Below are 21938 nucleotides of genomic sequence, written 5' to 3' on the forward strand. Positions count from 1 at the left end.
TAATCCCTTACTTTATCCAGAATGGGGAAAAAACGTTTACTTTTTTAGTTCTACTTTAAGCAACATAACGTTTTTGTGCCTGATGTTCTCAGTAACAAACCTGTTCCCGGAATCAGGGCTTTGGATCCTTAGAGACCTGCAGGACATCTGAGCACGTTTCCCTGCGCATTTGTGAAGTTGAAGCAGTATGGAAATTCAAAGCCTTGCCATGTCTGTACATGTGCGGAATCACACCGTGCGCATATGCACATGTGCTGCAGGGCTCTACCAGGATCTGTAAGGCTGGCGAGAGCCCTTCGACACATCTGCATACCGAGTTGGTGGAGGAGTTAGACAAAGCTAGAAGGGGCTGAAGTTCATCTTTATTCAAGCTGTGTCCCTCAATGGACTCCATAAAAATAATTTTATGGTAAGTAAAAAAATCAGATTTTGCTACACATAGTACCCAAGTAATTGTAGTAGCCAATGGAAAGTGAGACCATACTGCAGGAAATTCTCTGAATAGGTACTAATACACCCATAATTTGGGTAAGATAGCAAATCTATGGGTGAATAGTGGAGTACAAACTTAACCTTTTTTTTAAAACAAATTTTGAACAGTTGATGTGTTCCTTACAGGTTGTTTTGAGACCTAGTATGACATTATTATTTTCGAGTTTTTGTTTTCCATACAAGATATTATTCAGATCATTGTGCGTGCCAGTGTGATACAGTGGCTTGTTACCTGCAAGATCAGTCTTTCTTATTGATTTTCTTGTTTTGTTTTCCTCTAATAAAATGGGTTGGAGCAACAAGTGAAATTTATGAAAGCAGGAATCTAAATTTGTACATTTCACAGGTAACTGGGAGGACTTGGTAAAATTCTTACAGATGGCAAGAAAGAAAGCCAGGGAATCGTATGTAGAGACGGAGCTGATATTTGCTTTGGCAAAAACAAATCGCCTCTCAGAGCTGGAGGAATTTGTCAGCAGTCCCAATAACGCCCATATTCAACAGGTCCTGTGCTCAATATTTACCTATACAGCATTTTTGTTTTGTAAGATTTTTTGCTGTGTTTTTACTTTTCTGACATTTGTGCATTTTAGGTGGGGGATCGTTGTTATGAAGAAGGCATGTATGATGCTGCTAAACTACTTTACAATAATGTGTCAAATTTTGCCCGGTTGGCATCCACGCTGGTACACCTTGGTGAGTACCAGGCTGCTGTGGACAGTGCACGGAAGGCCAACAGTACCCGCACCTGGAAAGAGGTAAGAGAATCCTAATGTCAAGAGCACATAATGTAAAAGCATTCATGAATGTCTTGTATTATCACTGTTATTTTTAATCCTCTTTTTAAGGTCTGTTTTGCATGTGTGGATGGTACAGAATTCCGTTTAGCACAGATGTGTGGCCTGCACATTGTGATCCATGCTGATGAACTAGAGGAGCTGATCGGTTATTATCAAGTGAGTGCGGAGCCAGTACTGTTGAAGCATCATTTTATGATGCATTATGCCTATTCCCCATCTTGTTCAAGAAGATCTTTGCTAAGCCCTGTTTTCATTCTAGATCAGGGATAAGCAATTAGCGGACCTCCAGCTGTTGCCAAACTACAAGTCCCATCATGCCTCTGCCTCTGGGTGTCATGCTTGATGCTGTCAGAGTCTCGCTATGCCTCATGGGACTTGTAGTTTGGCAACATCTGGAGGTCCGCTAATTGCTTATCCCTGTTCTAGATGGTTATGTAATGACATAAATCTTGTCCCTCTAAAGCCCTGTGATAAGTTATTGGTAATTTTTTGTATTAAATTTTTCTGGTGATTGCTTTCCTGTTGTTTTTAAAGGACCGTGGCTATTTTGAGGAGCTAATTGCACTTCTAGAAGCAGCCCTGGGTTTGGAACGTGCACACATGGGTATGTTCACAGAGCTGGCCATTCTGTACTCCAAGTTCAAGCCTCAGAAAATGCGGGAGCATTTGGAGCTATTCTGGTCTCGAGTCAACATCCCTAAGGTAAGAGATGAGTTTTTGAAAATTATTGATACACAAATGTATCTGATTTGTCCAGCAGATGACCAATTATTTGTGGATCTTGATGAAGCTGGTTTATTAAGAAGTATAAAAAAACCAATGTGTCAAAATAAGAATATTTTGACATATCGGTTTTTATACTGCTTGATAAAACCAATTTTATCGAGATCCACAAAAAATGGTGTACAAAAATATTCTTATGTGCATCCTTTCTGGACAGATATTTTTGCTAATATGTGTTTTTAATGCTTGCTTTTTCAGGTTTTACGTGCTGCAGAACAGGCCCACTTATGGGGTGAACTCGTTTTCCTGTATGATAAATATGAAGAATATGATAATGCAATTCTCACAATGATGAGTCATCCCACCACTGCCTGGAAAGAAGTACAGTTTAAGGATATTGTAACCAAGGTATTTGTTTATCTATTATGTTTTCCTAGTTTGGGCATAAGTGAAAAAAGCAACATACAATGATGTTCTTTATGGTTACAGGTTGCCAATGTAGAGCTGTATTACAAAGCTGTGCAGTTCTATCTGGAGTACAAGCCTTTGCTCATTAATGACCTTCTGTTGGTCTTATCCCCACGTTTGGACCACACACGAACTGTCAACTATTTTTCTAAGGTAATATATGGTGTGTGTGTTTTTAATTTGCCGTTGACTTGCATTTATCATGTAAACGCTGCAGATCCTTATGCTTGTTTTCTCAAGGTATCTGTACGATAATAGAATCCTTAGAACTGTAGCTTTGCAGCCCTGTAGAGCTTTATCAAACCTTGTGCCTATACACGTACAGCAAACATTGTACATTTTCCTACATTCTTGTAAACCTTTTAGGACATAGAGTATATTTTTTTCAGTATTGTAGTGTTTTAATGACGTTTGAACTCTGACCTTGCCCTTAGATGGACCAGTTACCTCTTGTTAAGCCGTATTTGCGCTCCGTTCAAAATCACAACAATAAATCTGTGAATGAAGCCCTCAACAACCTGCTTACAGAGGAGGAGGATTATCAGGTAACAAAGTAAACTGGAGTGATTAAATAATTGCAGAACTTGATGCTACTTTACCATGTTATCTGCCCATTATTGCAAATCACTTTCTTGACATACTTTCTACAAAGGCATATTTGTAAGATTTAAAGGATAAGTTCCCCTTTGGGAAAATGTTTTCAGCAGAATTAAGTTCCAAAAATAAATAACAACAACTTTAACAATATTAACATAAAGCATATCGGTACCCATCAAATGCAGCCTCATTGTGCCCATTAAATGCAGCCGCACTGTGCCCATCAAATGTAGCTTTACGGTGCCCATGAATGCACACTCACTGTGTCCATCAAATGCAGCTTTATGGTGCCAATGATTGCACTCTCACTGTGCCCATCCATGCACTCTCACTGTGCCCATCCATGCACTCTCACTGTGCCCATCCATGCACTCTCACTGTGCCCATCCATGCACTCTCACTGTGCCCATCCATGCACTCTCACTTCAGAGGGTCCATGTGTCACCCCTGTACACCTGGATAGGAAGAGGGCCAGGGGCAGCATACAGAAGAAACCAATCCCCTCTATTTTCCCATGCCCGATCCCATTCCCCCATCACTGCTACCACCGCTCACTGTCAATCATCCCAGCCCCATGCTTCAGGGGCCCCATGTCTCACCCCTGTACACCCAGGATAGGAGAAGCAGCGGGCGGCATATAGAGGAACCAATACCCTCCATTTTCCTCCTGAAGCATGGGGCTGGGATGAGTGACAGTGAGTGGTGGTAGAAGTGATGGGGAATGGGATGGGATCAGTGGTGGTGGGTTGGATGGGGTGAGTGGCAGCAGTGAAGGGGGGATGGGATCAGTGGTGGCGGTGAGGGGGGTTAGATCACTGGCAGTGGTGACGGTGAGGGGTGATGGGATCAGTGGTGGTGGTGGGATCGTGGTGGTGGTGGGATTAGTGGTGGTGGGGGGATGGGATCAGTGGTGGCTGTGAAGGAGGTAAGATCACTGGCAGTGGTGACGGTGGTGGGTGGGATCAGTGGCGGGATCGGTGGTGGTGGGGTTGGCTGTAAGAGCCAGAGGTGGTGGTGGTGGTAGGGGAGGATGGCACCAGGGATAGGGATAAGATCTGTGGTGGTGAGGGGGGTCAGTAAGAGGCAGAGGTTGGGATCAGCTGCACTGACTATTATGTCACTTACTTTCTCAGTCGATTCCTTCCTCTTCATCGTTACTCCCATGCCTCCAGGGATGCTCCTGTGTCATGGGATCTCCTGCAGAGGGGAGAGCTCCTCCCTCTTCACTGCATTGGTGTCAGCTGATCAGCTGACATTCCCTTCCAGCGTCTTACATGGCTTTCCTTTCCTGAGGCTTTGCCTTTCCTCAGCGAGCACCGGGCAAACAAAGGCCCCCCCCCCCCCCCCCCCCGGCGTGCAATGTAACAAGGTCCCACACCTCTAGATGGATAGTTTCAGAGACGGAACACTGATACTTTCACAAACACCGGTCTAGGGGGGGGGGGGGACGGGTAATGTTACACAGCGCGCCGCACACAGACACAGCCAGCTAAATGACACAAAGCGGGACATCCCCGCTGTGTGTGCGCGATAAAACATAACAAGAGGAGGAGAGAGAGGGGGGGGGGGAGCGCTGCAGCCTCCTCACCCCAGCTCAAAGCTGCACCAGGGCAGTCTGGTCCTGCCGCTGTGTGTCCTCTGGCTGACAGTTTCCTGGCTGATCGGTTCAGTCAGGAAACGATCAGCCTGGTCCACCCCCGCTCCTCACTTGCCCTGTATTAAATTCCACTCGCAAATTGCGAGCAGGCGAGTGGAATTTTTGAGGGCTGGTTTATAGGGATTTTCCCATATATTACATTTTAACTGATTTGACTAGAGTTCAGCTTTAAAGAGCTGAGATGTGATCATGTTTTCCCATATATTACATTTGAACTGATTTGATTTCAACTTTAAAGTGCTAAGATGTGAATAAATTGTTGCAGTGCTTAAAATGCAGCCACACTGCCATCATAATTATATTGTTGAGGAATGCAATCTGTACGTCATGCTTGATATTTCCTCTGTCAAATTGTAAAGCAAAAAATAATCCTCTTGGAAAAACTAACATCCTAATTATTATAATCCTTTTCTTTATGGCTTTGACATTTCTGGCAGCACATTGGTACATTAATACAAATTTAGTGTTTAGTGCATTCAGAGTTACAGCGTTCTGCATTGGAATTGATACCACTTGAAATCAGTTGTGTGAAAAATCTGAATGCACTAAATACTAAAGACTGCAGATATGCGCCTTTGAACTCTAAAACTAAACACTTGTCTGTCCATAGGGATTAAGAGCATCTATTGATGCTTATGATAACTTTGATAACATCAGCTTGGCACAGCGTCTGGAGAAACACGAGCTAATTGAGTTTCGTCGAATCGCAGCCTATCTATACAAGGGTAATAACCGCTGGAAGCAGAGTGTGGAGCTATGCAAAAAGGACCGCTTATACAAGGTAAGACAATAAGGATTTCAGTTATTATTGAACAGATTAAAAACACTTGTCCATGTAAGTACTGAAATTGATTTTTATTTTTATGTTTTTTACAAAACAAAGGTGCTCTATTGTTGTCATATAGGTGAATTGAACAGCATGGACATGGATTGCTACAGTACAGAGCATTGTTTGAAAAACATTCGTACATATACAGGTCAAGAAGCAGTGTGCAGCCAAACATGCAGCAAAAGTTCATAGTCCTAAGAAAAGAATTCCACAGTAGTTACAATCCAAACAGTTATCTAGCAGAATATAATGACTAATATCTATGCAAGGAAATCTAGTCCTCCCTAGTATAGTAGGCAGAAGTCCAGGAGGCCCATACTTTTTTGTATTTCCATTGGCAACCTCTGTTTATATACGTAATCACTGGAATAGATTTTTAACCATCGCCTTGACATGGCTATAAAGTGTTATCTTTGTTGCTTACCGGTATTATACAGTACATGTAGATTGTTACTCCTGTATATATTGTAGTTCTAGATTAGGGCAATAAATCAGTGAAAATAGTTTTCTTTGGTATACAAGCAACTGACCGCATAGATTTAAAGTAATGAGTGTGCCGTTTATTGGTTCAGGGTTTTGACTTTCTGAACCGAGTTCTCTTTATTGTATTAAAAAAAAAAAATGTATTGAAAGAAAAGCAGAACAAAATAAAACAAAACCAATACATGTTCCATAGTAAGTATAACACAAATACAGGGGCAGAGTCTAAACGTTCCATGTACCCCAACACACGCCACAGCTCCCAATCTAAACAGGTCACAGTCATTACAGCAATGGCTAATATCTCAGGTATACAGAGTCAGGCCTAGCACTAACGTTAATAACATTAAGTACTAATACCTCAAAGCAGTAGGCGGTTCAGGACTAATTCCACTGGAGAGAGTCCCCGGGGTATCTAGCCATTGGGCCCACAATATTTCAAAATTACTCGCACATGCCCTGTATGCCTAAATATTAACTTGCGGACCTAGAAAAGGGCCGTACCTGAACTGGGTTTTTACTTGTCAACTTTTACATGTATGTCTCCTAACAGGATGCCATGTTGTATGCTGCAGAGTCAAAAGACATTGAGCTAGCAGAGAAGCTGCTACAATGGTTTCTGGAGGAGGAAAAACGTGAATGCTTTGCAGCCACTCTCTTCACTTGCTATGATCTTCTGCATCCAGACATTGTATTAGAGCTGGCCTGGAGGCACAACATTATGGACTTTGCCATGCCTTACTTTATTCAGGTCATGCGAGAGTACTTGTCCAAGGTGTGTATAATCTATACAATGATATGCAATCTAACCAATAAAATGGTAGCTTTAGAAACTGTACAACATCAAAACCTTTCCACTAAATGTTATCTTATTTATAATGTGAGGTATGGTGCACTGAATGCATTGAGCTTGGTTGTAGATATATCCTCAACACAATATAACATAATGACCACCCCATGCATCTGACCTGCAAGTCCAGTCTCTCCCTGGAATAGTTGATTTCCAACCTGGTGTTTGTGTGACTTAGATGAGGATCGGATCACATTTTATGGCAGATTGTCACAGAAAACCAGTCAATTCCAAGGGGTTAACATGATTTTTCTTGCCACTATATGAACCGATAACACGGAACTTGATGACCCAATTCTGATGCCCTGAGGCTTTTGGTTTTGTGTTGGTGTTTTTAGAAAATGTTCTTATTTCTGTGCATATGTGCAGGATTTTGTGGTTAAAATGCCTGATCTGCTAGACCTGCCTTTAAGAGACACCTGTTTGGGGAATCCCTTGATAAATTCAGAAAGGAAGTCACTGCTGGAAAGGTGCTTTAACCCCACAAGAAAAAAACAAAAGTCGGCTTGACATGAATTGAAGTTCAGCAGGAACTGGATGAATTTCGATCACAAGTCGAGCCATCGTTTGACTTGTGAACAACCAGCCTGTCAGGTATTTCCTGAATGATTAGTGCCACAGGCTATAAGCTGGCAAAAAGAAAGGCGCACCAGCCTCGTGTACTACCATTTGACAATTTATTGAATAAAAAATGATATTAAAAACTACTCACAAACTAATACTTCCCCATCCATGAAGGGCAGCAAGGCTTGTGTTACCACTACTTTTGACTTTTGAGGAAATCTGCATGCAGATTATTGTCCAAGTGTTGAACATCCCACCCGTGCGCAGGCGTTTGTGTTCCGGTATAAGCTGGCAACCCTAATCACTGTATTCTGCCAGCAGGGAAGGCTCTCTACCAGGGGAACACAATAGCTCTGCGGGAGGGATTCCCCCATCAACAATGTTTTCCCTCCCACTTGTAAGGAAAGAAAATTGCATAATCTAAGCTGTTTTAGGCTGGCCAGACATGGAGCCAATTTCTTTCCTGCAAGGACGGATTGCAGGAAAGAAACTTGCTTGATTCCCCCATCAACACAGACAGTGTTGATGCAATCCCTCCTGCCAAACCATTGTCTTTCTCTTTCGTTCATAGACGGACACAGCCTTCATTGACCTTAGGGTTATGCTTCTTCCTACCAGGAGATTTAGGCAGAATTCTACAGCACTTAAGGTGTTAAAAACTTTCCTTCATGCTGCTCCTCCCAGGGGGCGTGGCTCCCCCAGGCATAACCCACACCCTGCTCTAGGAGCCTCAGTTTGTTTTCTGCCTAACGACAGGAGGTCAAGGCTATCTCTGGAGTTCCTGGACTCTGGAGTTTTTTTCTGGCGATTTTTCTCGCTTTTTTTATTATTTTGTTCCTGCATTTTTGAATCCTGCGATTCTTCTATCAACAGCCGACTGGGTGACAGGCTGGGTCCTCGACCCTTGTAGTCCCCCCATGTTCGGCCTTCGAGCGTGTGCCGGCCCTCAGCTCAGCTTTGGGACGTCCACGACAGGCCCCATTGCTCCAGGGGCGGCCGGGGAACTTTGGTTCTAGGGCACACATATGACCGGTCTCTATGGCTTTGTCACAGTGTGTCTGGCCGACAGCCATGCCGTTTACGGACGTTGGTTCTGTCTGGGATACCTCCAGCCGGGTAGTCGCAGGACAGGTAAGTAGTGGCCCCTTACTCAGGTAAGTGGTCTGGCTGGTGGTTTCCCTGGGGAGGTCGACTGAGGGTCCGCCCTGCTTTCCTCTCTCCCCTTCCTCTCCCTCCTTCCCCTGACTGGGTAGTGGCTGTGAAGGGGGGCCTCCTGGGTTTTCTTTGTTACCACCGGGGCCCGTGTGTTGTTAGGGGGACTGTGTTGTTACTCTGGGGGGTGCTGCTGTGTGCTGCTGTGTTCTATGAGGTAATTTTTACCTCAGACAGCGGCCGTCTTGGAAATCTCCTTGGTAACGCTGTGATTCTTTTCTGAGGTAACAGACAAAGCAGTCAGGGCTGCTGTGTTCTATGAGGTAATTTTTACCTCAGACAGCGGCCGTCTTGGAAATCTCCTTGGTAACGCTGTGATTCTTTTCTGAGGTAACAGACAAAGCAGTCAGTGCTGCTGTGTTCTATGAGGTAATTTTTACCTCAGATGGTGGCCATCTTGGAAATCTCCTTGGTAACGATGTGATTCTTCCCTGAGATGACTCGGCACAGCCTCTGGTCAGTTTTAGTGCTGTTACAGTTTTAGTGCTGTGAATCTTCCATGAGGTGAATACACATCACAGTCAGCACATCAGAGCACACCTGAGGTTTTTCAGCTCCCTCTGCAGCTGGGTGGGGTGGTGAATACCGGGGGCCCCCATGCTCTGCAATAGCAGCAAGGAGGTGACCAGTGGGTTTTTTTTTTGTCCTGCCTTGCAGGGTGGGTGACTCAGCGCTGACACTATGGAACTCAAGCTATGCCTGAGTTAACCCTTAATGCCCCTCCCCCTGCCACATCTGTTATGTTGGCTGTCCTGGGTTTCTTGCCAGGTTTGAAGCTGCTAGTGCCCGGATGGGGGGTAAAAAAGCGCCCCCTCCCTGAAGCCTGCTTCTGGGTTTGACACAGAATCGCTGTTTTTTTCTGGTTCTGTTATGTCAGAGGCTGCGGGTTTTAACCCTTATGGATAGTGAGGATGACTCTGCTGCAGTCAGTTGCTGGCAAGAATTTGTTGGAGCTCTTGTTTCTGCGGTGCGTGAGGCTCTAAAAATTGAGGATGTGGCGGAGACACCTCCGTGTCAGTACCAGCAGACTACCACGCATCGCTGAAGTGTTTCCTTGTGTTCCTTATTTGGACTATATGTTATACAAGGAATGGGATGCACCGCAAAAAGTTTGTCAAAAAACTTTGCAACCAGTTACCCCCTTGAGGGGGGCTTTAAAAAAAAAAAAAGTAGGTCTCTCCTCCGCCAGTGGACCCCCCTGTGTCCAGACTGCGCAAGGCCACCACATTGCCTGTGGAAGGGGCTCCTGCATTTCAGGATCCCGCTGATAGGAGAGTGGAGGCCGTGGCCCGCTCCCTATTCACGGTGGTGGGTTCGGCGGTGAGGCCGGCTCTGGCCGGGGCCCTGGCAGGCCCCGACTAAAAGGGCGAAGCTCCTGCTGCAGGAGCTGGAAGAAGGACCTCTAAGGTGGCCTTGGTGATCACCGTTAAGGGTGAACGGTCCTTTTGGGTCTTCCCTGACTGGCATCATTGAGGATGCCACAGGTGGTAAGCGCATGCTGTTCCCACGGTTTGGGAAGGGCTAGGGACCTCGCCCTGTGCAAGGACCCTCCTTGCCTACCTCCGAGCGTTTTTTCGCTCGCCCTGTGCGGTGGGGGTAGGTCTACATGGTGCTTGAATCCCCGCTGCGGGGTAGCAGCGCACCGGATACCGCATGCCTAACAAGTCTGCGGACATACCTGCTTCCGCCTGAAGGTCTGCTCCCGCCCGTGTCTCGGGTGGGAGACTGGCTTCGCATTGCGAAGTGTTTTCTTTGGGGTACAAGATTGAGTTTCTCTCTTGTCTGCCAAACAGGTTTTTTCCCTCCGGCTTCTGGCCTCCTCCGGTTCGCCGGTTGACTCCGTCAGGGGCTGTCCAGGATCTTCTGGTCAGGGGAGTGATTGTGCCAGTTCCCTCGTTGGAACGGTCTCGGGGTTTTACTCCATTCTGTTTGTGTCCCCATGGAGGATGGGGCCCGGTTGATCCTGGGCCTCAAGTCCATCGTTTTGTTTTGTCAGGTTTTTCTGGCATCCTTGGATGTCATGAACGTGTACCTGCATATCCTCAAACCACCAGAGATTCTGTGCTTTGCGGTCGGGGGGGGACCATTTTCAATGGTGTCCTTCCCATTCGGCGGGTTTTCGCCAAGGTGCTCGTACCGATACTGGCCCGGCTGTGACAGCGGGGGTTTGTTATGATGGGATGTCTGGACGACATTCTCCTACGAGCTTCTTCGAGCTCTGCATTGGTGGAGCCGTGTCTATCACGTGTCAGGCTCTCCGAGTGTTCGGCTGGTTTCTGGATTGTCCTGAAATCAGGGTTGATTCCGTCTCAGGGATACCTGTGACTGGTGCTGGATTCCTCCGGGGCGGGAGTGTTTTTCTCCTAGCGGAAAAACTTCAGACTCTGCTATCTGCTGTGCAGCAGTTGCCGACCCAGAAGCGGTCATCTCTGCGATTCTGCAGGAAGGTTCTGGGTCAGTTGGTAGCCTCTTTCGAGGCGGTTCCGTATGCCCAATTCCACGCCAGGGTACTACGGAGGGAACTGCTGTCACGATGGGACTAGCTTCCGTCATCTCTGGATTACCAGATTCAGTTGAGTCATCTGATCATGTCTCCCCTGGTATGGTGGCTGGCGTTTCCGGTGCTTCGGGCCGGAAAGTCATTTTTCTGCAGGCCACTGGACAGTGGTCACGACGGATGCCAGCCTCTCCGGTTGGGGAGGGGCGCTTGGGGCACCCAGTCAGCCCAGGGGCACTGGATTTAGGTGGAGTCCTGCCTACTGATCAACGTTCTGGAGCTCTGAGCAATCAAGCTTTGCCTTACCAGGTGGTCCCTGGATCTACAGGGCCGACCGGTCAGGATCCTGTCCGATAACACCACGTCCGTGGCGTAGGTTGATCATCAGGGAGGCACACGGAGTTCTGTTGCAGCGACGGGGGTCGCGCGCATCCTTTCGGTGGGCCGAAGGGTCCGTTCCGGCTCTATCGGCCGGGTACATTCCGGGAATACGGAATTGGCTAGCCGACTACCTAAGTCGCACTGCACTGGGCCAAGGAGAGTGGTCTCTCCACCCGCAGGTGTTTCGGGGTCTGTGCCGAAAGTGGGGCACTCCGGACGTGGACCTTCTAGCGTCCCGTCTCTATATCGGTAGGTGCCACGGTTCGTGGCCAGGTTTAAGGACCCGTGGGCGGACGCGTCAGGCGCGTTGGTGGCTCCTTGGGGTCGCTGTCGCCTACTTTACATCTTCCCTCCTCGGAAGCTTCTTCCTCGCCTGCTGCGCAGAGTAGAAGCTGTAGGGATTCTATCGGTCCTGATTGCCCCAGATTGGCCGCGTCGCTTCTGGTACGCGGACCAGGTGCGTCTGCTGGCAGACGCCCCCTAGCGTCTTCCCCTGGGAATTGATTTTCTGTTACAGGGTCCAATCTTCCACCCTGTTTCACAGCCACCGGCCTTAGCGGCGTGGCTGTTGAGAGCCAGGGGCTTAAGGACCGAGGCCTATTGGGCTCGGTGGTCTCTACCGTGCTGCCTGCACGGAGGTCTACCTCACGTAGGTTTTTTCCTCATACATGGAAGGCCTACTTCTCTGTGTGTGGGGAGATGAACTGGCACTCTCGTACATGCGTTGTGTACAGGATTCTGCTGTCTTTGCAGCAGGGAGTGGTTCAGGCTCTCGCCTTACGTACGGTTAGGAGCCAGATTTCTGCTCTGGCTGTTTTTTACTTGCAGCGACCCTTGGCATAGCACTCCTGGGTGCGTGCGTTGGGTCAGGGGGTCTGGCAGGTGGCCCCTCCGGTGCGCCCTCCATTACCCCCATGGGACTTGAATTTAGTCCTTTCAGTGCTTCGGAATGCTCCCTTTGAGGACATTCGGGAGGTTTTTTGTTTTATTGTCACAAAAGGTGATTTTATTTCTGGTAGCAATTACCTCGATCAGACGGGTGTCTGTCTGTTCTGGTGGCCTTGTCTTGCAAGGCTCCCTGCTTGGTCATCCGTAAGGATGAGGTGGTGCTGCGGCCGCAGCCGTTTTTCTCCCTAAGGTCGTTTCGGCTTTTCACTTGGATGTGGACATTGTTCTTCCATCCTTGTGTCCTCAGCCGAAGAACCCGAAGGAGGCCACTTTACATTCTTTGGATGTGGTTCGGGCCCTTCGAGTTTACTTGTCGGCGACAGCTCCGTTTCCGGATGTCGGACTCGCTGTTCGTGTCTGTGTCCGGTCCCAGTAAGGGCCTGGCAGTTTCGTCGGCCACCATTTCCAGGTGGATCCGACGGATTGTGCTTCAGGCCTATGCCCTGAAGGGCGGGCGCCCCCCTTTCGGGTCATGGCGCATTCGACCAGGGCGATCGGGGCCTCTTGGGCTTTCCGACCCCAAGCCTCTGTGTTACTGGTGTGTAAGGCTGCGACCTGGTCGTCGGTCCACGCTTTTTCAAAGTTTTATATGGTGGATGTGAGTGCATCTTCGGATGCCTCCATTGGCCGCAGGGTGTTACAGGCGGCAGTTTAAGGTTGGAGTTCCTCCTTTGAGTAACTCCGGTTTTTGTTTGGGGTGTAACCTGTTTTTGCTGTGTTATTTTTCCCACCCCTCGAATTTTTTTGACACTGCTTGGGGACGTCCCTAAGGTCAATGAAGGCTGTGTCCGTCTATGAACGAAAGAGAAAAAAGGATTTTTGTACTCACCGTAAAATCCATTTCTCTGAGTTCATAGACGGACACAGCACCCACCCCTCCTTTGTTTGTACTGCTTGTTACGAACTGAGGCTCCTAGAGCAGGGTGTGGGTTATGCCTGGGGGAGCCACGCCCCCTGGGAGGAGCAGCATGAAGGAAAGTTTTTAACACCTTAAGTGCTGTAGAATTCTGCCTAAATCTCCTGGTAGGAAGAAGCATAACCCTAAGGTCAATGAAGGCTGTGTCCGTCTATGAACTCAGAGAAATGGATTTTACGGTGAGTACAAAAATCCTTTTTTTCCCATCGGGGGAAGCCAGTGATTATTGCCAACTGCCATAGCAACCGCTAGCGATAATCGGTAAAACCCAGCAGCATGCTGATTGTAACCAAATTGATAGATCAACTTGGTACATTCAAGCCTGCCCATACACGGTTCGAATCTTGGCCAGTTGAACCGGCCGAGATTGGAACCATGTATGGCCTGCTTTAGTCTCCTACAGCTACTACCTCTACTCGGCAAAAAATCTTTTCACGCTGCACAGAATTCAACCTCCAAGCCAGGAACTAAGTCCACCAGGCTTTACCAGAAGCCCTCCTCACAACGAAGGGGTGCTCACAGTTCTTGTTCGGAAGCTGCAAGATCTGTCGTTGCTTTTTTCAGTCAAGGTGAAATTTTGCATCAGTAGACATGCAAGATGTCTATACATTCCCATCTTCCCTTCACATCAAAACTCTTCGCATTTTGACGTGAGAGACCAACAATTCCAATTTTACTATTCCATGCCTTCTCTGCACCCTGAGTTTTCTTTTACAAAGGTGATAGGCAAACAAAGAAGAAAATTATGGTATAAAGACGGCATGAGCAATATAAACATACAGGTAACAGACTTAATGTCCCATAGAAGAAAAGATGAAAGGCCAAAATTATCCTCCTGAGGTGTCCCTGTGAGAGCAGGGTGCACCCTAAGTTTTCACAAACGTGATTGCCACACTTGTTACTCTTTTGTGGACCACCTTCTACAAAACGACTTCTCAGCCACAACCTTGTTAACCAGTATCCAAAGGACAACTCTGTTGCTTCAAACATTTTACTATTTAATCAACTGGAGTACCTGGGCCTGTTCTTCGACACAGCCCAAGCCAAGAAAATGTCCTTCCTCCAGAAATAATTGCCTCCTAAAGGTCCCACTAGCAGACCCTGAATCCAAGTGGCATCCCTTTGATTTTGTATGAGGGCTCTGGACCTATTGGTAGCCTTCTTTTGAGGAATTCCTTTTGCCCAATTTCACTTCAGGTCACTCCAACTCCTACAGCCCCACATCATGGATCAAACCTATCTCCACTCTCTATATTAGGGGGTCTCCAAACTTTCTAAACAAAGGGCCGGTTTACTGTTTTTTAGACTTTAGGGGGGGCCGCACTGTGGCCAGCAGGAATGCAAAAGTTTGTGGCATCAGTGGGAGTAGACCGTGCCCCATCTTTGGTATTAGGGGAGGAATAGTGTCCTAATGTTGGGAGAAATGGCACCCCATTTTTGGTGTCAAAGGGCAGAATAGTGTCTCATATCAGTGGGATGAATATTGGCTTTAGAGCCAGATAAAAGCAGGCAAAGGGCCACATCTGGCCACCAGGTTGCAGTTTAGAGACCCCTGCTCTATATTGTCTTATGCATCTATTCAGCCAGACATATCTCTGCCTACCCTGACAGATCTCCAACCAGACTACAGACTTGGTGAGGAGATTACAACTGCTTACTGGTTCAGGTGACCTGTTCCTCAGAATAGTCAAAGTCCTCCTCAACAGTCTAGAACTTAGAGCCTTCAAATTAGCTGTACCTCTTTCTGCAAGGTCACCTAATCAGGGTACAGTTGGATAATGCCACAGCAGTGGCTTATATAAATCTTCAGAACTCGAGTGTCCCAAAGCGAAACAAACTTGATACTCGGCTGGAAAATCACATTCCAGCCTTCTCTGGTATCCATATCCCTGGTGTGCACAATTGGCAAGAGAACTTTCTAAGCCACCCATGCCTACTCTAGAGGGAGTTGTCTCTGCACCCCAAGATCTTCCAGCATCTGTCAAAGATGGAGGACATCGGTGGACATTCTTGGCCTCCGGGTTCAACAAGCAGCTGAACATATTTGTAACTAGAGCCAAGGATCCTCTGGCTTTTACAGTAAATGCCCTTGTGAATCCTTGGACTTCATTCATGCAGATATATGCCTTTCCACCGATTTTTAATTAAAAAAATTCTGTCTCGCCTGCTACACATGATGGAGAAAGAAATGGTTCTAATGTTCCTCATTGCACTGAATTGGTGCAGAAGGATGTGATACATAGACCGACTCCTAGCAGATGAGACTTGGCCCCTTCCAAACAGACCAGACTTGCTGATGCAGGACCCCCAAATTCTTTCTACTTCTCGGTCTCTTTATGAAATGGCTGTTAAACCCCAGGTCCTGGAGTATAGGGACATTTTTGACTAAGCGAGGACAGGAAGCTGAGTCACGGGGAATAATCTGTTCGTAATTTGACTTTTCTGCAGTCTAGCCCTGTGTACACTTAAAGCGGAGTTCCAACCACAATTAGCATTTTTTAAATGTATGTCCTTTCATCCTGCGTTTTTATAATATAAATCTGGTCACTTACTATTTTACAATCCGCCACTGATCCGCATAGATATTCAAAAAAGATAGTTTATAAAACTATATCTACACCGTTGTCATTTTGCTTGTGGGCATTGTGATGCCTACAGGCACTTACTTCCTGAAAGTCTTGGATGGGGAGTGATAATTGGACAGCGCACTGCATCCTGGGAAATGATGACCCACATTTCCCAGGAGCATTAGAGGGTGATGATGTCAGAATCCTAGGTGGTTTCAAAGGCAGATTTCGTGGGACCGCCTAGCGAGAGGCATTTCCAGATGAGTAAAAAAAAACTTTTTTTTTTCTTTTTTAGTCGTAAGCTACAGTTTAAAGCAAAATTGTTTTTTTGATGGAACCTCCACTTTAAGGGACATGTTTCTGCTTCATCCATTTTCTTCCATAAACCTCTCGCTTCAAAATTCATAATCAAGACTTTTCTTGATCTCTGTACTTCAGAAAACTCCCTGGAAGACCCCACATGCAGATATCCCCCTGGAAGCCCTCACGTGCAAGGTTGCCTTCCTGGTGACCTTTGACTGTTGGGCGCCTTTCTGAGGTTGCAGCTCTTTCTAGTAAAAAAAAAAAACGTTTTTGTTTTGCACAAGGAGAAGGTTGTCTTGAGAAGGACCGCCAAGAAATTTTCCCTACACTACTTGGATGTTGGGGCTGTCTGTCTACCTGGCAGCCTCCGCTTCTGTTTGCAAAACTGAGTAACATTGTGCCTCACCTGCAGGCCCTCATAGATTGCATTCAGCCTTCCACTCCACTATTACCAGGCGGAGCAGACAACTTATGTTGAGGGACTATGTCCTTAAAGAGTAAAAAAAAATCCCCTTTTGGTGGTCAATGTTGCAATGATTTTAACAAACTTAATTGCAGATTCCTACCTGTTTCTGCTCTGAAGAAAGTGGTTTGTTCCACTTTGTCTTTCAATAGTGATTCTGATTAGGAGTTAGTAATTTATTTTAATCAGCTGATGCATTTTCAGGGTTCTGATGAGAAAAGCTGTAGTGTCTGCATCCCTTTAGAAGTGATTAGCCCTTTGGGAGCATCTCATCCAAATACAACATTTATGTTGCAGAGGATGCCAAATGCCTGACTTGAATCTAAAGCATCATACACAGCTCAGGTCAGAGCTGCTGTTCGGACAAGCTGATGTTAGTACATCGATCTCTCCGGCTGTGCTATTGTGCTCCAACAGGGGGGTGGCCCCCTTCCCAGAACACTCCAGCCAGTGGCTGAGAGCGCTGACAGGAAGCCGGTTGGCAGAACTTTATTGGTCATGAGTCTTTGACAAAAGCTGGCCGAATGACTGGCTGCCACTCACACGGACCGAATTTCGACTGCTTTCTATTGAACTTGGCCGATGGTGGCCAACATTCGGCCAGTGTGTACTAGGATTTAGTACAGAGTTCTTCACCTAAGCATTATTGCTGGGGATGTTTTGTACCAACTGTGTATAGAACGCCTTCAAGTTGCCATACTGCATTGATTTTTACAGAAAAGGACAGTGCTGCAGTTTGAAAAGAAAAGTTAATTTTTAATAACCTGAAATTAAGATATAGCTATTGTAAATGCTATATATTTATTTTTATTTATGCTGTATTTTTTTCCCCACAAAAGTGGAGTTGCCCTTTAATGAAAGGATGACTCATTTCCCTATGGGAACTCATTTCACTAGGTATGTTGGGGGGTCTTGTGCTTTCCACCATCAAGCATTTGTATCCCAGATTTGCAAGGACGCCACCTGGTCCTCTGTTCACACGTTCTCCAGGTTCTACCAAGGGGATGTTCAGACCTTGATTGATGTGAGCTTCAGCCACAAGGTTCTTCAAGCTTGTCATACAAATGTTTTCAGGTTCCTTAACCCTTGTTTTTGTGGAGCTCTTGGCAGTTCTGTTTTCTATGTTGTTGTCCACCTCTCGGTTTGATGCTTGAGGAGGCTCCATGGCCTATGAATACAGGTTGTGCCCTGTACTGAACAATCACGATAATAGGAATTTCTACTTGCCTATAAATTCCTTATTCCAGGAGTAAAGTACAGGACACAGACCATCCCTGTCTTCTGTGGTCACTTTGTATTGCTTACATAAAAACTGGAGTCTTTTTCAGTTAATGGGTTAATATGAGCATGCAGTAGAGGGTAGCCTTTGCAAAGGTTTTTTGTCTCTAGTCACCTAAATATAACTATATAACCCATGGTCTATGAATTCAAGTCCTGTGTCCTGATAATGAATTTACAGTTATGTCAAAATCCCCATTTTCTTTATCATTCCTTAAGGAACAAAGAATTCTAAGACGGTTTAAGAACTGTGAAAATGTTGGAGTAAAACCCCTAGAACAGGGATATGCAATTGGCAGACCTCCAGCTGTTGCAGAACGACAAGTCCCATGAGGCATAGCAAGACTCTGGCAGCCACAAGCATGGCACCCAGAGGCATGATGGGACTTGTAGTGGTGGAGGTCCGCTAATTGCTTATCCCTGCCCTAGAACCCCTTTGTAGGGACAAGAGCAATAAATCATTGCTGAAAATCATCTGTCAGAGCTGCATGGTGGTCTGCTAGTTTGTGCTGCAGCACAGGCAGGTTGGACTACATGAAGTATAGAGGGGCACAGAGAAGAATTCTAGCTAGCTTGTAGCCTTCATGGCACCACTCCTCTTACGCAAGCATCCATGATTCTTTCTGGCCAGGTGTCTTCAAACTTACAACGGAGGGGTGGTCTAGGCTTTTGCTGGGGTAAATGAGGTCTCTTACTTCCCATCTTTTTTTAGACAGTCCAAACCTGTAGGCCTGTTTGGCATAAGCCCCAAGTGCTCCAAAGATAGAGAATCGTGAATAGAAGCTATATGCTAGAGTTTAAAATGCAGACTGACACACAAACCTCAGCTATGGCAGGTTGCAGGGCAGGGCCTGCTATTGAAAACAAGGACAGTGCTTCCAAATATTTGTCAATGGCATTCTTAAACACTGCAGCATACTCAACAGGAATGATCAGCGTTTTGTTAGGCCAGGACACCACCAGATCTACAGTGAGTATGGCCCTGTATATTAGTAAAGGCTTCCTTAAAGGGTCACTAAAGGAAATTTTTTTTTATCTAAATAGCTTTCTTTACCTTACTGCAGTCCTGGTTTCATGTCCTCATTGTTCGTTTTTGCTTTGATGTTGCTGTAATTCCTCTCTGTTCTGGACACTTCCTGGTTGTCTGTTTCCTGATTACCACAGTACTGGGAGATTTCTCACTGTGGTGACTAATCAAGGAGGTGTGATTACTGTGTGTCAGCACCAATCCAGTTTTGTTTTACAATCCATCACTGCCCTCTATTGGCTCTCTGTCTCTGTACATCAGAGAACCAGGAAACAACAGCAAAAACTAAACTAAACTGCAGGCACATTATATGATTGTTTTTTATCTATTTTTAATCATTTTTAAAAGGAATCGGTTAACTATTATGTCTCTATACCCTGTAAACAGTCATTTCAGCTAAAAAAAATGTTTTCCTTTAGTGACCCTTTAAGTAAATATTGCGCAACAAAATGTTTAGGAGGTGTAAAAAAGACTGGATTTTTCCTGAAAACGTACAAAACACCTTGGGTTGGAGCATGTTCCCAAAATGTTTTGGTTGTTTTGGGGCTTCTTAGGCAACCCAGACTAATAACAGTGTTTCTAGCAAGCTGCTTCTCCATTTTTAAGGCAGTGCACAGAACATCACTAATAACTGAAGGGGTTTCTTTAACCACTTAAGGACCGCCTCCTGCACATATACATCGGCAGAATGGCACGGCTGGGCACGTACCTGTAAGAGCCCAGCCGTGGGTCGCGCGTGTGACCCGGTCCAAAGCGCCGTGACCGCGGACCCGATCACCACCGGTGTCCCGCGATCGGTCACAGGAGCTGAAGAACGGGGAGAGGAGAGTGTAAACACACCTTCCCCGTTCTTCTGTGTGGCACTGATCGTCTGTTCCCTGTTATAGGAAACGATACGTATCAGCCTAAACTGAGGATATTTTTTTTTTTGTATTTTTTTTGGTGATATTTATTATAGCAAAAAGTAAAAAATATTACATTTCAAAATTGTCACTCTATTTTTGTTTATGGCGCAAAAAATAAAAACCGCAGAGGTGATCAAATACCACCAAAAGAAAGCTCTATTTGTAGGGAAAAAAGGACGCCAATTTTGGTTGGGAGCCACGTCGCACGACCTTGCAATTGTCAGTTAAAAGCGACCCAGTGCCGAATCGCAAAAAGGAGCAAGGTCCTTAACCTGCATAATGGTCCGGGTCTTAAGTGGTTAAGTTTGGGAGATTTTCAGGATCAAAAATCCTCCAACACAAATTTGTGTGACTGCTTCAGAAAATCCACAGCAGAAGGCTCAATGATTGCTATGGCTGTTGGTACATCAGAAAGTGATTTGGGAACAGAGAGCTTTGACCTATGCTTACATTCTTTGTGTTCAGTGTTGAGTTGGCCCATAAATTCTTGCATAACTGAGGGGAATTTTTCCCAGGATAAAGCGGATGAGGGAGCCACAGCTGACATAGCCAGGAGACCCTGAAAAGTGTAGGAACTCAAATAAGGGACAGTGGGTCCAGGCTGTCAGTGTTAGATTTGTGAAAAGAAACACTGCAGGCAGCTCTCTAGAACTGTCAGTGGTCCCTGAGCTGTACAGAATCGATGCAGTGGGACGATGCAGAGTACCAAAAAAGTTGGATGCTCATAAACTGGCTGACAAAAACAGGAAACGTTCAAATATCCAGTGGTAACCAGATCACTGTAGGAGGTAGCAAGAACAAATTGAAATGGTAGCCATGTTTCTTGCAAATAGCAATTGCGAGACGAGTCTACCTCAAACTAAAAAGACGGAAGGAAAATGTAGAGTATGCACATGTGACACTCCACTTATTCACACCCTCTCAATTCCACAGCAATTCATCTCTCTATGTGGAAACCAATGGAATAAAGTGGCGCATAGTAATGGAGCCCAACGGTTCCAATAAATGCAGAGTAAGGTGAAAGACTTCCTGTATCCATCAATGAACACGAGATAAATCTGTTTAGACTTAAATGCTTCCCAGAATTCACCACCTTGAAATATGTAAAACATTTGATTTTTCCTCTCCCAGGTTGACAAGTTGCATGCTGCAGAGAGTTTAAGAAAGGAGGAGGAACAGGTGACAGAACCAACCCCTATAGTATTTGGTGAGTACCCCATTCTCACCAGGTTTCAGGTTTAGAATTCTCTAAAATTTTAATGCTCCGTTCACATCTTGGCGTTCTGAATCGTGAGGGAAATCGCTGCAATTCTGCCCGTGATTCAAAATAGTGGCAAATGGCTCAGTTCACATCTTGGCTTTCGGAATCGCCACGATTCAAAATGGCGTCAAATTGCAGGACTCCTGTCCACTGATTTTGCTATGATTCGTCGGGCGACATTTGCGGTGAAATCACACAAACAATCGCAGGGCACCTGATGCCCCAAAATAAGCTCTTGTACTTCTTTGAAAGTGACAGAGAGCACACGGGCATTCTATGATTCTGTTTGCATGATTTTACCGTGATTGTGACTTGACAAAAATCGCAGCAATTCAGAAAGCCAGGGTGTGAATGGAGCCTCAGAGGTTGAGTGTTTTTTCATTTATTTGCTTGGAACCCCACTTGATACTTTTTTTATACATGATATTTTGGCATGCTTGACCATATTAACGGGGATTTAATACGCTGAATTTTATGGCTAGTGCCCTTTTTTTGGAGTCTAGTAATACCATCATTATTGAGCCTATTAGTCTAAATAGATTGCGCATGTTTATAAAACCATTGTAGTTCTTTATTATTTGTACATGCTCAAACTTCAAACCTGTTTTTAGGGGCTATTGTTGAAAATATTAGTTGCCTGGCTGCCATGCTTCAGTAATTTGAGTTACTAGTGAATACATGGAGAACTCCGCACTATGGTAATGTAAAATATATTAAGGA

The 21938-nt window shown here is 45.7% G+C and overlaps 1 protein-coding gene across 2 annotated transcripts in view; it reads left to right on the forward strand.

The window, feature by feature from the left end:
* CLTCL1 (clathrin heavy chain like 1) overlaps nucleotides 1-21938 on the forward strand; it is a 170632-nt gene that overhangs the window by 139388 nt on the left and 9306 nt on the right. For both annotated transcript variants that reach the window (XM_040348535.1, XM_040348543.1), the window contains 10 exons: nucleotides 839-996; nucleotides 1086-1250; nucleotides 1341-1448; nucleotides 1827-1994; nucleotides 2274-2423; nucleotides 2505-2636; nucleotides 2918-3028; nucleotides 5348-5518; nucleotides 6600-6821; nucleotides 21089-21164. In XM_040348535.1, coding sequence (XP_040204469.1) covers nucleotides 839-996; nucleotides 1086-1250; nucleotides 1341-1448; nucleotides 1827-1994; nucleotides 2274-2423; nucleotides 2505-2636; nucleotides 2918-3028; nucleotides 5348-5518; nucleotides 6600-6821; nucleotides 21089-21164 — 1461 coding nt within the window. The remainder of the gene's footprint in view (nucleotides 1-838; nucleotides 997-1085; nucleotides 1251-1340; nucleotides 1449-1826; nucleotides 1995-2273; nucleotides 2424-2504; nucleotides 2637-2917; nucleotides 3029-5347; nucleotides 5519-6599; nucleotides 6822-21088; nucleotides 21165-21938) is intronic.

Source organism: Rana temporaria, chromosome 1 (genome assembly GCF_905171775.1).
Source record: "Rana temporaria chromosome 1, aRanTem1.1, whole genome shotgun sequence".
Lineage (NCBI taxonomy): Eukaryota > Metazoa > Chordata > Amphibia > Anura > Ranidae > Rana > Rana temporaria.